At 37.2% G+C, this 17,561-nt stretch overlaps 2 protein-coding genes across 2 annotated transcripts; both read left to right on the top strand.

Moving 5' to 3' along the window:
- The first annotated feature begins 263 nt into the window (after positions 1-263).
- Positions 264-3,764, top strand: LOC141648428 (putative jasmonic acid carboxyl methyltransferase 2). Its single transcript, XM_074457092.1, has 4 exons — positions 264-498; positions 918-1,319; positions 2,779-3,039; positions 3,352-3,764. The coding sequence occupies exons 1-4, from the start codon at positions 424-426 to the stop codon at positions 3,694-3,696; spliced, it is 1,083 nt and encodes a 360-aa protein (XP_074313193.1). The 5' UTR covers positions 264-423; the 3' UTR covers positions 3,697-3,764.
- A 2,671-nt stretch (positions 3,765-6,435) lies between these two features.
- Positions 6,436-15,787, top strand: LOC141648427 (uncharacterized). Its single transcript, XM_074457091.1, has 17 exons — positions 6,436-7,123; positions 8,234-8,591; positions 8,698-8,769; positions 8,841-8,954; positions 9,168-9,362; positions 9,722-10,294; positions 10,498-11,223; positions 11,338-11,628; positions 11,887-12,061; positions 12,162-12,282; positions 12,504-12,873; positions 12,976-13,230; positions 13,331-14,102; positions 14,646-14,704; positions 14,786-15,223; positions 15,326-15,364; positions 15,462-15,787. Exons 1-17 carry the CDS (start codon positions 6,798-6,800, stop codon positions 15,648-15,650), a joined length of 5,073 nt encoding a protein of 1,690 aa, XP_074313192.1. The 5' UTR covers positions 6,436-6,797; the 3' UTR covers positions 15,651-15,787.
- Positions 15,788-17,561: the final 1,774 nt, after the last annotated feature.

Raw genomic sequence — 17,561 nt, 5'->3', positions numbered from 1 at the left:
ATAAAAGTCTATAAAGTTTTGCCGTACGTTTTAAGACTTATTACTCCCATCACTAATTCTCATTTCAGACCGATTATTCCTTCTGAAATCTACAAATGATCTTATACAAACATTTTAAGATAAATATGACCATTTAAATCGGGTCTCATTTAACTGTAAATAAATCATATATCGCCTGCCTGAAACTTTTAGACGAAAAATGACCGTCTAAAGGGAGACCTTTTTGCCCCCATATAAAGGAGTCATTCTTTCTTACATTTGGTAGAGAGATACTCACATAAATCAAACAAGGGATGGAATACATTAATTAACTAGTTTGAGTTTGAGTGTGTGAGATAATATAATCAGTTTTTTCTAACAATAATTTAGAGACTTACTCTAGGAATCGAGTAGTTTCCCAACCAATAAACATAGTCTAACGAAATGGAAGTTGAAAAGGTTTTTCACATGAAGAAGGGCGTTGGTCACACCAGTTATGCAACGAACTCTCTGATTCAGGTTTATCCGTTTTTTTTTTTTTTTTTTTTTTTTTTTTTTTTTTTTTTTGGCGACGAGGTGTTTAATCTCCCCGGGCCTAGGCATTCCGGCGTCATCACCTGGACCATGTAAACCACCCCAATTGGGGCCGCCGAGATAATCGCATGCAATTGCTCATTCGTGGGTTCGAACACGGGACCTCGCAATTCTTGCCTTTGCAAGCTTTGAGGTTACCCAAGTCTACCACTAGTCTCCCTTTATGTATTTCTCGGACTCTTTATGTAACACGGTGTCTAATTTCAGAAAATTTGTGACTTTATTACAAGTTGGATCAATTAATATAACGTGTTATCTTATCACAATTTTTATGCTAGAAATTTAGAACATCACCCAACTTTGAAGTTCGAACCCTTGAATATCAAGATTTTGTTTTGTAACAGAGAACAATAACATCACAAGCCGGACCGGTAATAGAAGAAAGCACAAGGGAAGTCTATACTACCTTAAGGCCAGAATGCTTTATGATGGCCGACATGGGTTGTTCTTCAGGGCCAAATGCTTTGCTACTAGTCTCGAGAATCATAGACGTAATTGACGAGGCTAGTCAGAGTATAAATCGACAATGCCCTCAATTCGGAGTGTTCTTAAACGATCTACCTGGAAATGATTTCAATGCCTTGTTTAACCTGCTGCCGAGTTTTGAACAGGACTTGGAAAAAGTAGGAGGCCGTATCAGATCGTGTTTTGTGTCCGGAACCCCGAAGACATTTTATGGAAGGGTTTTTCCTGACAAATTACTTCATTTTGTTCACTCCTCGTACAGTCTCCATTGGCTTTCTCAGGTAATGAAATTAAATGCCGTTTAGATAATGCTTTCGTAATAATTCGAGTTCACGATTAGCTCTTGATAGTGAATAACTTGCTGCCGAGTTTTGATTCATGCTCTTGTAAAACAATTGGATTATGTAGCATATTGGTTCCCTGAGTTTAGGAATGTTATCGTTATGAATTATGTTAAATTTGTTAATTCATGATTTCAATAACAGCGACTAGGGGGTCGATTATCGATCTGATTTCAGAGTATATGGCTAAGGAATGTTCGACGGAGGGGGTGATGGCTGGCCATTGCGGATTAGACAGTGATCCGGTGGTGGGAGTGTACGGTAGTGGTCGTTTGAATTGCGTGGGTGGATGTTGAGTGATGTAGTACGTGCACTGCAAATTCTTTGTTGATTTATCCTTTTTTTAAATTAGGGGTAGATATAAAGGGAAAGTAATAGCCAAAAAGTAGTACTCCCTCCTATTCCGAATAAGTGTCCCATTTGGACAATGACACGAAAATTAAGGAATATAGTTAAAATAATGAAAATTATTGTATAAGGGTAAAAATATAAGAGTTAAATAATGAAAATGATTGAATATGATGGGTTAGGGGTGGTTGGAGTAGTAAATAAAGAAAAGAGTCAAAAGTAGAAAAGTAAAAAACCATGTCCAAATATGGCAAATGGGATAGTTATATGAATTGACGGAAATGGCAAATGGGACAACTATTTAGAATAGGAGGGAGTATAATAAGAGAAATTTGTATTGCGAAAATAAACTAGTTCTTTTATTGAATCCATTTTTGAAATAATGGTCAAAAATAAAATATTTGTCGTTTTTGGTCGGTATTGAAAATATTTGTCAAAATGGTGTCCACGTAGGCTCGAGATTTCTGGACCTAAAACACGCCACTACCAACGGCGTATGAGTAGGGAAAGAAACTTCATTAAAAAATGGACTAAAACAAACACGCCATTGGGAATGGCGGGTTTCGGAGGGGAAACACGCCACCCCCTATGGCGTGTCTTATGTAATTTTTTTTTTTTTTTTTTTAAGTTCAGTCAGTTGAGGAAAAAATTGTTGTAAAGACACGCCACTGCTAATGACATGTTTCCTTCACAAAACACGCCATTAGTAGTGGCGTGTTTCAGGTCTAGAAATCCCGAGCCTACGTGAACACCATTTTGACAAATATTTTCAAAACCGACCCAAAACGACAAATATTTTATTTTTGACCATTATTTCAAAAATGGACTCTCTTTTATTAGCATATCATTTAGTTATGATTTAGTATACAAAGAATGAATTTTTTATCACAAAAATCTTAGAGATAAATTTTAAATAGAAGATTATATTAAAATAGGAAAGTAAATAAGAAATTTTATAAAAATAGGAAAAATAGTTTAGGCGGGAAAACTTGAAGGTTTTCCTATTCTTTTAGTAAATGAGATAATCCAACACGTTGGAGATGCATAGCAGGTACCAAGAGGATTGGTGAGCAAAAATGGAGAACCATTGAACAAGGGAAACATATGCATAACAAAAACAAGCTCTCGAGAGATATACGAAGCATACTATGCGCAATTTAAGAGGGATTTTGTGTTGTTTTTAAGGTCACGTTCGAGGGAAATGGTCTGTAATGGTCGCATGGTCTTGATATTCCAGGGTAGTTTCGATAGTGATGACCCTGACTCGTTACTTGAGTTGCTTGGCTCGACCCTCCACGACATGGTTTTGAAGGTAATTTACTTGTATCTATTCTTTAACGCTTCCCTTCAACATATGAAAGATCCCAAATGCTCATTTCAGACACAAATAGATAAAATAAATCGAGTTTATGTGTATTTTTTGTGAGTTTATTCAAAGTTATATTTTTATTGTGTAAATGGATGAAATCAGGTACTATCTAATAAAGCTCGTATTCTTTAAAATAAAACTCGAATTCTTTATTACAAAGCTCAAATTCTACACCGTAAAACTGGTGGTATAATCCATAAATTGCATTTTAGACGGATATAAATTGTGAACATTTAACTGTCGAATTATATACAGAATTTGATTGAGCGAGAAAAGCTGGACAAATTCAACATGCCTTTCTATTGTCCGACAGTTGAGGAGGTAAGACAATTAATAGAAGCTGAAGGATCATTTGCTATCAACAAACTCGAAATATTTACAGTTGATTGGAGCATGGATACCTCTCAAAACCTCGAAACACGAGCCAAATTTGTATCCAAGGGTATAAGAGCAGTGACGGAATCTTTACTTGCAACTACATTTAGCCTTGCAATCATGGATGATTTGTTTCAATTATTCGAAAAACGTATTAAGGAACGAATCGCTGTAAAAAAAGGTGAATATGTTAACATTGTGCTATCAGTGACCAAGAAAGAGTAGAACTTTTTTTTTTTTGAGGTGGAAAATCATTTCATTCATAATAATAAGTCATACAACATATGTCAAGATTAACCGGAAGCAAATCAATTAAAACCAAATAAACTACAATCTCGATCAAAACAAGATCTCTAAATTTGATGGGCACATGAGACGCTTCTGCACATCCTCTAACAAATCGCCTCATACGGGCTTGCACAAGAGGTTCTTCGAATCTTCTAATGTTTTGACGAGACAGGAGTTCATCTGACCCAAAGGATTGTAACCAACAATCTGACAGTCCTTGTAAAACCATATAACGCATCAGTATAGCAATGATCTTCCGCATCGCTTGAGCAAATAGGGATCTGCAAACTCTCCAAAAGAGTGACAAAACCCACCAAATGATGGGGACAAGACTCTCACATCCAGAGAGGACAGCGAATCGGAAAGAAAAACTAACAAACAACAACATAAAAAGACTAAACGAATTAAAACAAAAGGAAAATAACATAATATAAAGATCGAAAAACCACCGCCTTCAAACAACCCAACCACCATCACCACGTCCACCACAAACCTGCAAAACACACTCCGGCGAAAAGCAAAACACGGTCAGAGGACCACGATCTACCCACGCTTCCCAAAGAGGACAAAACCCCAGAGACAAACCAGGCCAAGCACAAACCACCAAGGACCCAAAAGCAATCAGACCGATGATGGCAGAGCCGGGATGACCAGTCCGATAGGGAAGAAACCATCAACAGCAGGGAACGGAGGATGAACAGATCGCCGGAGATAGACCAAGGAGAGGCCACATCTCCGGCGAAAAGGCAGGCAGGGCGGAGAGGCGTGGGGAGGAAGGGGAAGGCGGCAGTAACAAAGCAAGGAAGTTAGGGTTTTTTTTTTTTAGAGAGAGGTTGGAGGTTTTTTTAGAGAGAAGTTTTCTTAGAAAGAGTAGAACTTCTTTCTTTTAAAGTCTTGGCAAAGTAGTGATTATGAGCCTGTTGTAATTTGTAGAACTTGGAACATGAATAATACGGAATATATTAATATATTATTGATGATTAGTAGGAAAAACGAGTTCATACGACAAGATAGTTGAGGCATTAGATTTGCAATAACTGCAAGTATTGCATACGATACATTAACATCATAACATCACGCAAGTAGCTAGTTCTTCTATTTTTGTATATTATTCTCATATACATGATTTCTATTAATATGTAAGCAAAGCTTTATGTGGATGATGATCAGACAAAACAAGGACATGAAATACCCAACTCTTTGTAACCATTTCGACGACGTTGGCCAGTGAACTCGTATCATACCAACAATCATCAATAATACTACTGCCATCAGATGAGTTGTTCTCTCAACACACGCCTTATGATCTTTCAAAGCTAACCATAATTCCCACCGTATAGTGTATATCACTATCACCATAATTCCTACTGTATATTACTCACTGTCAATATAAATGGATTTTTGCGAAACCGAAATTATTAGTGAACGGCGATATTGCGGGTCGTTTTTTGCACAAACCATGGAGCTAATAACTCAAACAAAGATGATTATATAATAAGGTAAGTAAGTTGAAGAGAATGGGGATGGTAGTTCGTCATTTGGTGGTTGGAGCAAGGAGAACGGAGACAACGAAAGTAGCTCGTCAAGTATGTTCATGTACAAGCAATTCTCGCTGTCCAGGGCAGCGAGTATGTACAGGTACAACTTTTGTTCACATTCTGCTTGTTTCTATCTTTTGTCCTCTTTAGATTCTCGCTGTCTGCGACAACGAGATATGTCGAATTTCTTTAAAAAAAAAAGGAAACGCAGAAATGCTGATGTGGACCCATTTTTAGCAAATAGTTTGAAACTCGCCCTATTTTGTTAAATAGTTTGGGTTTAAACCCCATTTAAGTAAAAAGTCTTTTGTTACGTATGACTATAATTAATGACAGACCGCCTCTCTTAAGAATTTGTGATAATTAAGACTGAAGAGCCATGCTACAAATGTAACAAAACTTTTAATGTTGTTATCTGCAAAAGAGATTATCACTGCTAATCTATTTATCAATTCACAAATATCTAGGTTAATGATTATATTATCACAAATTGTTGTATTACTTGTAATATTATAGAAACAAATGATTTTGATGGCGAATAACTTATATTAACAACACCTACCCATTAGCATATAGACCAGAGGTATTAGGTTTCAAGTCCCGGCAATACAGTCGTGTTAAAAATCATGAGAAAGAGTTTTACCGTCTTAATAATTCTACCCAACTCGGATCCGAATTAAACCAAATAGTATACACCAAAAACTTATATTAACACATGTCGTAACTCGTATGTTAGGTGATTGAATGACAGTTTATATTTTAGTATATTTAGTTTCAGTCCGAATTATCTGTCCATTTTTGTGTCCCATCTCGTGTCCCACTATCTCTCCATTCGACACATAAGCAATAAATATTAAAAATAAGTATGTAGATACGAGTATTATCTAAGGATGAGGTGTCAGCATATTAAGGCAATGAGACACAAGATGGGACACGAAAATGGGCAGAGGATCCGGACTGTTAGCAATTTCCTACAAATTAAACCTATAATTCTGTACCATTTATTACAACCGTTTTAAAATTTAAATAGCTAACCAAACCCGATATAAATCACTTGAAACAATTCAAAGTTCGAAGTTTGATCAAATCGAACTCAATCCGAATTAACGGCTCGGTTCAGATTTCCTCATACCTCCAGGAAATTGCATATCCGAATATCCGAAATAATAAATTAAAAACCACAACAAATCTCCACCTTCCCCAAAAAAACCCTCTCCAGAGATTCGAACCCTAGACCATCACCACCACAATCATTCAAATCACCCCATCACCTCTCCTCCAAATCAAAACCTAGAAATTAAAAATCCCCCAAAAAAAAACCGTTACAAACTTCCCGCCAAATTTCACAACTCCATCACCACCGTCCGATTAACCCATCCAGTGGCGGAACTAAGGGAAGGCTAACAGAAGCGCTCGCTCGAAACATTTATTTAAAATTTTCGACTTTCTTTTCGTCCCCTAATTTTAAATCCTGGTTCCGTCACTGAACCTATCAAACCGATGGACACGATTGTCCACGCAGCAATAGAAGAGATATGCTCCAATGGCGTAAACGGCATCACACTCGCCCAACTATGGAATCGCCTCCACGCGTCCATTACCGCTTCGGGTCTGACCCTTTGCCCGGCAGTCAAGCGGGCAGTGATTTCGGGTTTATCATCGGTTCCGGGTATCCGGGTTGGAACTGGGTCAGACCAGGATTCGGATTTGGTTGAGGTGGTTGCTGATGAAAAGCTAAGAGGGTGTTTTGTTGGGCTTTATGATATTAAATCTTCCCAAATTGCCCTTCCTCAGCATCGCGTGCTTGATCGTCTTGCTGCTGCTAGGTTTGTGGGTATTTTCGTCTTTTTGAGTTTTGAGATTGTTGTGATTGTTTCATTTTTAGGTTTAATTTTATTGTTGGATTGTGAATTTATGTTGTGATTAAATGAGCTCATATACGCAATTTTCATTTTGGGTTATTTGGATACGGTCTCTTTGTGTTGGAAATAAAAATTAGAGGCTTAAGGTTGCGTACACCCGATTCCTTACCTCCGTCCTTTTAGGTTTGAGTTTATGATGGTGTAGCTTTTGAGATTTGTGTGATTGAATTTATTGAGCTCATTTATGTTTTTAGTTTAATTTCTCGATGCAATTTTCATTTCGAGTCATGTAGATACAACTTCCTTTTGTCACTAACAAAGGTTAAGGCTGCGTACATTTGACTCCTTGCCTCGAAAGTTGGGAAGCTCTTGAGGTGCTGAGGTAATGTTGTTACAAATCTCATGGAAAAGCGGATTTTTTATGTACTTGCCTGCAATTTCTCGAATAATATTTTTGTGGATGGTTTAAAGTGGGTTTGTAGGAGACTCTTGATTGGTTAAGCTGTTAAAGACGGTTCATCTTTATTTTGTTTTGAGGTGTGATCAAACTAGCTGATGTTTTTGTTGGCTATAAGTAAGCATGCTTTGATCTGTGGAGTTGCTAATGAAGTTGCATTTTTGTGAAGTTCTCGACGGTCTATAGACTCTATATGTACAATAATAAAAGCTTATGCATTCTGTTAGTTTTTGAAGTATGGCATGATTGAATTTGTGGAATTTGTGAACAAAGCTCTGAACTTTTGGAGTCGATAGAATTTTAAAGATTTTCTGTGTTTGGTTTACAAATGCGATTTATCTAATTGATATAATGACTATCGGCGTTTGTCTTGAGGGTGAGCATGACCATCATGTTATGATTTGTAGGCTAGCAGAATAAAACTGTGATCTTTACTTGAATGGTACTAACTAAATGGATTGGGAAACTCTCAGATGAAATCATCAAAATGCTATTATGGTTGCGAGAAATAGGAATAGAAACATTACGTATTTAGTAAATAAGGGCGGGATTTAGTATCAAATTAAAGGGACTCAACTTGGTTCAGTAAGCTGATAGTTTGCTTTGATTAATTCCAGAGGAACTGGATTGACACAGTACCAACTCTGTAAGGAACTTGGGGTGCCTGCAAACAATTTCGGATACGTTGTTAAAAGACTCGAGTCTTGGGGTTTAATTGTTCGGCACTCTACAGTAGTGAGAACAAAGGAAGCAGGTAGTGACAAGGAACCTAAAGGTAGTCAACCCTTCCATACCAATTTGATCCGTTTGCATCGTTATGCACCATTGTTGAATTCCCAGCTACGGTTTGAGATCACTAAAGAGAGCAACACTGTGGAAGAAGATCATGAAGGTGGCCAAGATGACGTGCGTGTGAAAGACTTCTTGCCTGCCCTAAAAGCCATTTGTGATCGACTTGAGCAAGCTGAAGGCCAGGTGTGTTGTGTTTATAATAACTTATAGAGAATTTGGGAAGCATGTATACATCCTAGCTTCAGTTTGTATTTGCTTGGTCCATGATATTTTTCTTTTTCCCTTGAAGGTTTTGGTAGTTTACGACATCAAGAAAGAACTTCGTTATCATGGAGTGGAAGGACACAGAAATTGGCGACGTGTAACTTCTTTTCCTTTCTGGATAGTTCATCTGCTCTTGGAATAGTTTATGATCTTCTTTCTGGTTTTCAGGATTGCGGAAGGCTTGAGCGGGCTGGACTTGTTGAAAAATTTGAGGCACATGTAGGTAGTGAAGAGGACACTTCTACAAAATCAAAGAAGAGCAAATCAAGTGGGAAGAAAAAGGTATCTCGCTTTGATTGCCTCTTTAGTTACTAGTTCATGCTACTCAACCCCAATTTTTTGTGGCTAAAGTGGTCCTTGTAGTTGTATGACTTGTATCGCTTTTAAGTACCTAAGAATGGGAAGCCATCAAAGATCTACAGTTGTGTTAGGGCTTATACTACTCGAAAATTGTTATTTAACACTTCTGATTTATCTGACTGTGACAATTGGCAGCCTGTTAGTTGTTTGAAATTGCTGAAGAAGTTTTCTCCGAAACTATTTGAACATAAAACTACCGATTGTGAGAATGACAATCTTGAGTCAGAAAAACAAGTTCAAAACACAGAGCAGCTTGTGGAGCTTCCCCTTGAGGAACAAATCATGGACATAATTGATGCTGAAGATTCAAAGGGACTGCTTGGAGTTGAGGTACGTTGGATTGTCCCAGAAAATATATCAGACATCTCTTGTCTTCGTGCCTACGCTGTTTTAGTAAGAGTATTTCTGTTACAAGACAGTATTACATTCCATAATAATTTCTTGTTCAACCACATTGCAAATGATTTAAAAGGATCACAGTCCATGATAAATATGATAACTAACTAAGAGAGTTTGTGCCGGTTTTAAGAGTCGCAAATGACACTTTTTTAGTTAAGTTATCTTCCATTAGATTGTTCTAACCTACATTGCTTTGACACTTCAGTCTGGTGAGTCACCCGATGTATCCATTTGTGCACGAAATTGAATTAGTAATTTTACACCCTTCACCTGCATGACTATATGAACAGGCATGCAAAAGGCTTGGGATCAACAATAAAATGTTTGATACTTTGTGCAACGCAATAGTTCCCCGGTATGGGTTGCATCAGCTTTCAGAGAACCATAAAAAAGGGTCAGCCTATCGGTTTTGGACAAGCAGAAGTTTCTGTTCTCAACTTCCTAACCCTCCATCTATCAGATCAGAACATGGCTCTGCTGCTGCTGAGTTTCAGGAAACCGTATCACCTGCTGAAAACCCTTTCCGAAGTAAAACCTCTAAAAAGCCTTCTACTTTGGCTGATTTATACTCCAAAAAATGGCTAACCGAAAAAGACCCGGAAAAGGGTGTTACTGATGATGAACTTGAGCATGGGAATGGAGATGACAGAGGAATTACTGAAATGGTTGATACAACAGGCGGTTCAGACAATGTGCAGCATGATATGAGCATCACTTTCCCTTGTGCAGGTGATGTAGCTCAGTCTAACAGTCTAGTAGAGGCTCCTAGTCCAGTACTTAAGTTGTGTAGCTTTCAAGAAGGCAGGCTATATCCATCTGTAACTACTACCACAAGGGAGCTACGTATTCGTGAAATAGTCGAGGTTTGTGAATTTACCATTTCTCCATTGGATTTGAAACACTATCTATGTTATGAACATGCTATATCAGCGTCACTGGTAGTCATAGTTCACTTTAGCAGTGTGGCTGTAGCATAATTGCATCCGTTGGGCTTATATCGTCAACATCTGGAGCTTTTTCTTGCCCTAAAATTACCCGTTTTACATCTACTTAACTTTGCTTGCAGACTCAAAAACTAATCATTACACCTGAGCTGCAGAACCTGCTAGAGAGTGCTGAGAAGGACAATCAGGCTACAATAGACAGAAGAACCATAAACCGCATTTTAAAAAAGCTTCAAAATGAGGGGCATTGCAAAGTGATGGAGTTCCATATACCCGGTGTGACAAATGGTGGCCGTCATCGTGAGATGCGCGTGGTTCTTCACTCATCTGTCAAAGGTTCAGCTAGTGAACTTTCAGAACAAGTGCATGACAAAATGAGGTTATTCGAAATAAAAAATCGTAGCACACGTCCTCCTCTTAGAAAAGAATTTCCAGTTCCAATTCTACATGGAATAGAGAGAATTCATATGAATTCAACCCCTGATGTATCGAATACTAAATTCGAAGAACTTCGTGCTAATGGTTTAATCTTTGGAAAAATGGCTCGTGCAAAGCTTCTTCATTGTTTTCTGTGGGATTATGTTAATAATTTAGCTAGGTGCACTGATGCTTCAAGCAACCTGCATGGTTCATGTTTATTATTTAGTCTAGATACTGCTATAAAAGCCATGCCCCTTCAATTGTATATGCAAGTGGTTGGTGCTCCTCACAAATGGAAAGACATAATTGAGAAATTCAAAAATGGTTTTTGTCTGTCTGATTTTCCGAAAGAGGACTACGAATCTCTGATGGACACAGAAGCAGCTAGACGGCTGTCACGGCCCACTGGTATTTTGCTTCGTCTCAAGGTACAATAGTTTGACATTGTGATACTTTTGTACCCTACTGTAGTAGTTAAAAAACTTGGTGTCATTGTTTTAATTGTTTTTCTGATTATTTTTTCATTTGACTTTGTGATCCAGTTAATCAGGCTGGTAGCTGATGAAAGTCTAACAGATGCAGTAAAAAATACTCATACCACACTCGTTTATGCTTTAAACCGTGAGCCTTATATAGAGGAACCATCATCAGTCGATCCACTTTCACTGCCAGGATGCTGGGGTTCTGTTGATCTTCGGCCACATTTTAGACACGACTTTGTTTTGTCAACCACTGAAGCAGTGGAAAATTACTGGCAGACATTGGAGAACTGTTATGCTACCGCTCATCCAAAAGCTGCTGTACATGCATTCCCGGGATCTGTTGCTTATGAGGTACTTGCAGATTTAGAACACGTTCACTTCAAACATCAGTTTTCATATTTGGATGAGTATTGATCGTATATACTCATATTATAGCATTGTTTGATTTTAATTATTTTCAAATAATATGTTCTTTACTACCCAAAGAATGTGCATTAACTGGATAAATGCATTTTTTTATGTAGGATATGTTTTTTATAGCTTTTGTTTGAGCAGTAACCTTTCTCATTTCTTTCTTAAGAAGGCATAAGGCTAATGAAATGTTTGCAGGTACTTCGTGTATACTATGATAATAGGCAAAAGCGTCTTAACAAATGTGAGGGAGATTCGGATGTTCAACTAACTGGTTCAGATGCTAGAAATGCTAGACGTCGAGCTCTGCGGAAACGAAAAAGACTATTGGAAGAAAGCTGTGCAAAGCATGTGATGGCCAATTACCCCACCGGTTCGTGCAACTTAATTATTATCTGCTGCATTAACTGAGAAAATCTAATTATCAGTTGCCTCAATGTTTTTTGATCCCTTTTTTTCCCCTCATATTCTAGATTCTCCTGAAGTTGAGGAAGATGAGCAGGAGCAACAGGAATCATCAATGGAACCATGTATCATGCCAGTGTTGAAACAAGCGCGTCATTTAAAGTTCTCTTGGACAGAGGAGGCAGACAGGTAAGTCACGACAATCAGGCTTATTATCCGACAGGAATGAGAATGATAGGTGTCTCTAGGTGATGATTTTTGCCTGGTACTTTTTCGCGTCACATTTTGATGCTTGTGTGAGCTCTGTAACAATAATCAAACAATTAAAATCGTCTCCCTTCCTTTCCCTCCAAATCTTTTGCGCTGTTGTAAATTTCACATTGTGAGTTTTGATGCTTCTGTGCTGTCAGGCAATTAATAACTCAATACGCAAGACAAAAAGCAATTCAAGGGGCAAGGAGTGGCACAGAGTGGGCTTCTATAAAAGACCTTCCAGCAGCTCCAACCGTTTGCCGGAGAAGATTAGCCTATCTGCATTCCAATGATAAATTCAGAATATCTTTGGTGAAGCTCTGTAACTTACTTTCCCAAAGATATGCTCAGTATCTGGACAATGCAAGAAAATCGATGCTTGAAGACAACAGTGAAGAATTAGATTCTCCGGGAAAACACTGGGATGATTTTGAGGATAGTAAGATAATGGCTGCCTTTGATGAGGTTCTTATGATTAAGAGAATGATGAAATTAGCTCCTGCCAAAAGAACTGGATCTGCATTTCAGGTATGTCGACATTCTAGTGTCCTTGTGATTAACTTATCATGACTGTAAGTCGTAGTCGCTAGCTAGTATGTCGTGTAATCTTTAATTGATCATTGTGTATAGGGTCTTCATGAACCTGTTGAAACTATGCCTTGTGAATTGGATAATGACGGTGAAAAGCAACAGATAAGTTCAATCATTACCAGACGAGTACATCAATCATTAGCTGTTTCGAGTGCTGTTGAGCTTTTTAAGCTTCACTTCTTAACCAATTCAAACTCGGAGGATATGCCTAATTTGCTGCAAGAAACTTTACGGCGATATTCACAGCATGATCTTTATACAGCTTTTGACTACCTCAAGCAAAGGAAAATCCTGGTAAAGCCTTAAAATACATTATTCTGTACATTGCTTTATGTCTTTAACCATTCATTGAGGCCGTAAAACGAAATCTAACTTCTGATGTATGGATCAACAGATTGGAAGTGATTCCTCAATTTTCTTATCTCAAAATTTCCTGAGGAGTCTTTCCCTGTCTCAATTTCCGACAAATACCGGGACACAAGCATCTAAGCTAGCTAGCTGGATACATGGTAACGAGAAGGATTTGAAGGAGAATGCGTTAAATCTACCTTCGGATCTTCAGTGTGGGGATATTTACCAACTCATGGCTTTAGTTTCCTCTGGAGAACTGTCCATTTCATCCGTTTTGCCTCACGAAGGTGTTGGAGAAGCTGAAGATTCTAGAAACTTAAAACGTCAATATGATGACCATGAATACGATAATCTTGATATGAGCAAGAAACAGAAGTTTAATTCTCTGGTGGATTCTGAGATGTGTTCCCGGCGAGAGAAAGGCTTCCCTGGTATAACTGTTTCTCTTAGTCGTACAACGTTTTTGAGATCCAATGTTGTGGAATTCTTCAAAAATGACGATCAAAATCTTCTCTTGAGCGGAGATGACCACTTCTATGCCACTCTGGGTCGGAAAAGTAACTGTACTACATCTTCCATTAACCATTTCAAGGAAACCCCTGATTTTGATGGCATAACCCCATCTACAATTATTTCTGGTTATTCAATATGGGGAGTCATGGCGAATCTCGCTACCCATAATTTGTCGAACCATTTAGGCCGGGAAAATAGTTCAGTCACCCCTGAACTAGTCAAATCTACATACATGAATACTCAGAAGGCTGGTGATCAGGGGCTGACCATGTCGGCGATTTCTGAGTACATAGGCATTCGAGGTATTGTTCATTCTTTGAGCTAGATATATACTTTTTGGGATATTCTCTCGTGTACCCCTGAATTTTTCGTTTCTATGATGTACCCTTCTTTTTTTGCAAAAAAAAAAACTTTGACCGTCAATAACTCTTGGCTACAAGTTCAGAATACGATAAACTTTTTTTCAAATTGACCGTCTTTAAGAGGTCTTCAGTTTGAAAAAGAATTTATCGACGTCTCAACTCGTAGTCGGGAATTATGGTCGGTCAAAGTTTATTCCCTAAAAAAGCTTTGACCAACCATAACTACCAGCTACGAATCCAAAAAGCGGTGATTTTTTTTTTCAAATTCAAGGCCTTGACGAGATAATTGGTTTGAAAAAAAAAATTACCGTTTTATGAACTCGTAACAGAGAATTATTGTTGGTCAAAGTTTTTTTGTGGAAAACGAGGGGTATACCTTAGAAAATGAAAAAGTTTAGGGGTACACGAGAGAATATCCCTTACTTTTTTATTCAAACATTGTACAGAGTAATAATTACTGTCCGTTGTTTTTTTTTCATTCAGGAACAATTGTGAGCGAGCATGTCGTCAGTGTTCTTGAGTTATTTCGTTTGGTGTTAAAGGTTAGTGTCACCGCCCCAAAATACTTTGTTGATAATACAGTTGATTTGCTCAGTAATGCAGTAATGCTGGATATGGTACAGGTTAATGCTCACGATGATGTCCGTGTTGTTGATGGATTGTACCGTGCTAAGTACTTTCTGACACCGTATCCTACTTCATCCCAAGATCCAGAAACGACTCTGCCCATAACCCGACACAGCGTGGATGATGCTATGAATACGATTAAAGAAAGCATTACTCATGAACATGAAGCAAATTGCTCGAATACAGATGACGTGCATAAAGTGACTATCCTTAATCTACCCAAAGACGGCTGGCAGCCGTCAAATGCAATCCAGGCTCGTGATAAGTTTGAAGGAAGCAGGGCGAGCAACAAGAACCAAAACTTGGACATAGCCACCGCTTTTCATCCAATATTGCCTTGGATTAATCCTGATGGAACCATCAATGCGATTGTTTACAGGGGACTAACACGACGTATTCTTGGTATTGTGACCCAAAATCCGGGGATATTGGAGGTTTGCATCTTCATTTTCATCTTTGCGAATAATCTATATCATTGAAGTACAAAGTTTCATCCTTTTGCGCATCTAATTGTTTTATCGGTTTAACTGATGCAGGATGGTATTCTGAAACAGATGAATGCACTAAATCCGCAGGTATCCTTTCTATATTAGCTCTAATTTCTTCCTGCTAAATTTTGAACATGCCTTAAATATTTGCGCGTTTTTATGGTTTTCTTCACTTGGTTGTCAGAGTTGTCGAAAGCTGTTGAAGCTGATGGTGTTGGATAAACATTTGTTTCTAAGGAAGATGAGTCAAAGGACTTCTTCGGCGACAGCACCTACATTGCTGGGAAGCCTAATCGGCAACCACTTTAAGAAAGCCAAGTACATTTGTCGGGAACACTATTTTTCGAATCCTGCGAGCACTGGCTTACTGTAGAAGTATATTGTACTTACATTTTAATGGTATTGCGGTATTTTTAGGAGGTGTAATTTTAAGCACCAAATGCATACTTCTGATGTTAAGAATACAATCAAATAAATAGAAAAAATAATGAAGATCGAGCCAACAACAAATTGAGAAGCGAGGGAATATTAAATAAGATTGGGAGGCTCTCTCTAAATTCTTAGAGGGATAAAATCCTCTAAAAAAACACACCATAAATTAGAGTTAATGGTGAATGTCCATCTTCTTCCAGCTTCCTTTATGTCTTATTTCTTATTTTCCTCATTATCTTCTACCTTCTTTGAGATAATGTAGACCTTCTTCTTCTCCATAAGAAGATTGAAATTTTATTTGTCAAATTTCTTTGATTTGTTTTATCTTCTTTGAGACTAGACTTTATTCGCTCTTTATTTTAGCCTAGGAGAGATATATTTAGTCATATGTCTTGCTTATAGAAGGTTTAACTAATCAATGATTTATACAGTATATTTTTGAGTCAAGACTCACAAACTTGGTTTAAGCAAAATCTGTAGAGCAAAGGCTATATCTAAAATTTTATCTTGGCTAAGCCTCATGAAGTTTCCAACGCCGGTTTGAGGAACTTCTTCAGCTTTTTTATTTGTGTGTTTTATGGTAAATTTACTTTGGTCTTGAGTATTTTTGTTGTCTCTTTGAGATTTTGTGATTCCTTCAATTTTAACAGCAAGTTTTCAAGAGTTAACTTGAGAAATTGATTATGCCAAATGGTTGATTTCTTTATACTGAAAATGTTTCTTTTGTCATAAATGTTTATGGGAGGCTTTAATCCTTTGGGTGTTCAAACAAATCTGTCTTATTTGCAAATCTGATTTTTTTGCATCCGGCAGTTGTAGGCTCTTGCCTTTGGGATCTCTTGATTCCCAGTGTTACTTGTGTACAACTTAGATTATTTATAAGTTTATTAATTATCGTAACGAGTTTATTAATCAATTTTATTTTTTTTCCTTTTGTGGGGCTTTTAAGTGTCGTACTTTATCGAGGAGAATTTCCCACTTTGTGCCCTTTTATTCTATAGTTACTTGTGGTAAATGGAGATTCTTTGAATTTCGTTTACGGTTCACATCCGCACGGATGTTATAGGTTGATCAAATCAACCTAGTTTCCTTACCTTATCAAAAAAATTATATATAAAAAAAGAATTGAGAAAATGACAAACTGCAAAGGTGAACAATGAGATGAACATGCATCTTATTTTTTACATCAGACCCTCTTTGATAATTGAGCTTCATGAATTCTTTACGAACTTTTAAAGTTCATAAGTTCTATTTTATTTTTTTGACGTTAAAACTCAAAAGTTAATTGAATTTATATATATAGTTTTGAGCAATATTGTATTTTTTTAGCTTAATGTATAAATGAACGACCTCAAAAACTTTATAGTAAAAAAGTTTATAATTCTTAAAACAAAACTCGAAAATTTTATTATAAAACTCAAAAATTACACATATACTACATCTGAAATATAATTTATGAACTAGTTTTGATAATAGTTATTTACATCGTGTGGCAATGAAGTCTAATGCTAACTACATTACAGATAAGATCTTTTCTTATTACAAAATCGAGAATGTAGATAATTGACATTTAACTGTCGTCATGATTTCACCTATACCAGATAATTTTTATTATTTTTCAATTAAAATAAACATGGATTCACATGAAAATGTTTATAAGGTGTGAAATGTGCTATTTAGCTTGCATAACTTCGTATATTAAACATCCGGCCGCTTTAAAAAATGAAGCTCATAAAAAAATAATTATGTTTATATAGCTTCACTTTTGTTGACAATATGCGTGATGGGGCATATTCTGCACCGCTGACCAAGTCAACACATTGAGCAAGGTCAAGGGTATTCACAGCAAAGT

Source organism: Silene latifolia, chromosome 3, assembly GCF_048544455.1.
Source record: "Silene latifolia isolate original U9 population chromosome 3, ASM4854445v1, whole genome shotgun sequence".
Lineage (NCBI taxonomy): Eukaryota > Viridiplantae > Streptophyta > Magnoliopsida > Caryophyllales > Caryophyllaceae > Silene > Silene latifolia.
Note: the sequence above shows the minus strand (reverse complement) of the source record. Positions and strands in the feature narration are given on the sequence as shown.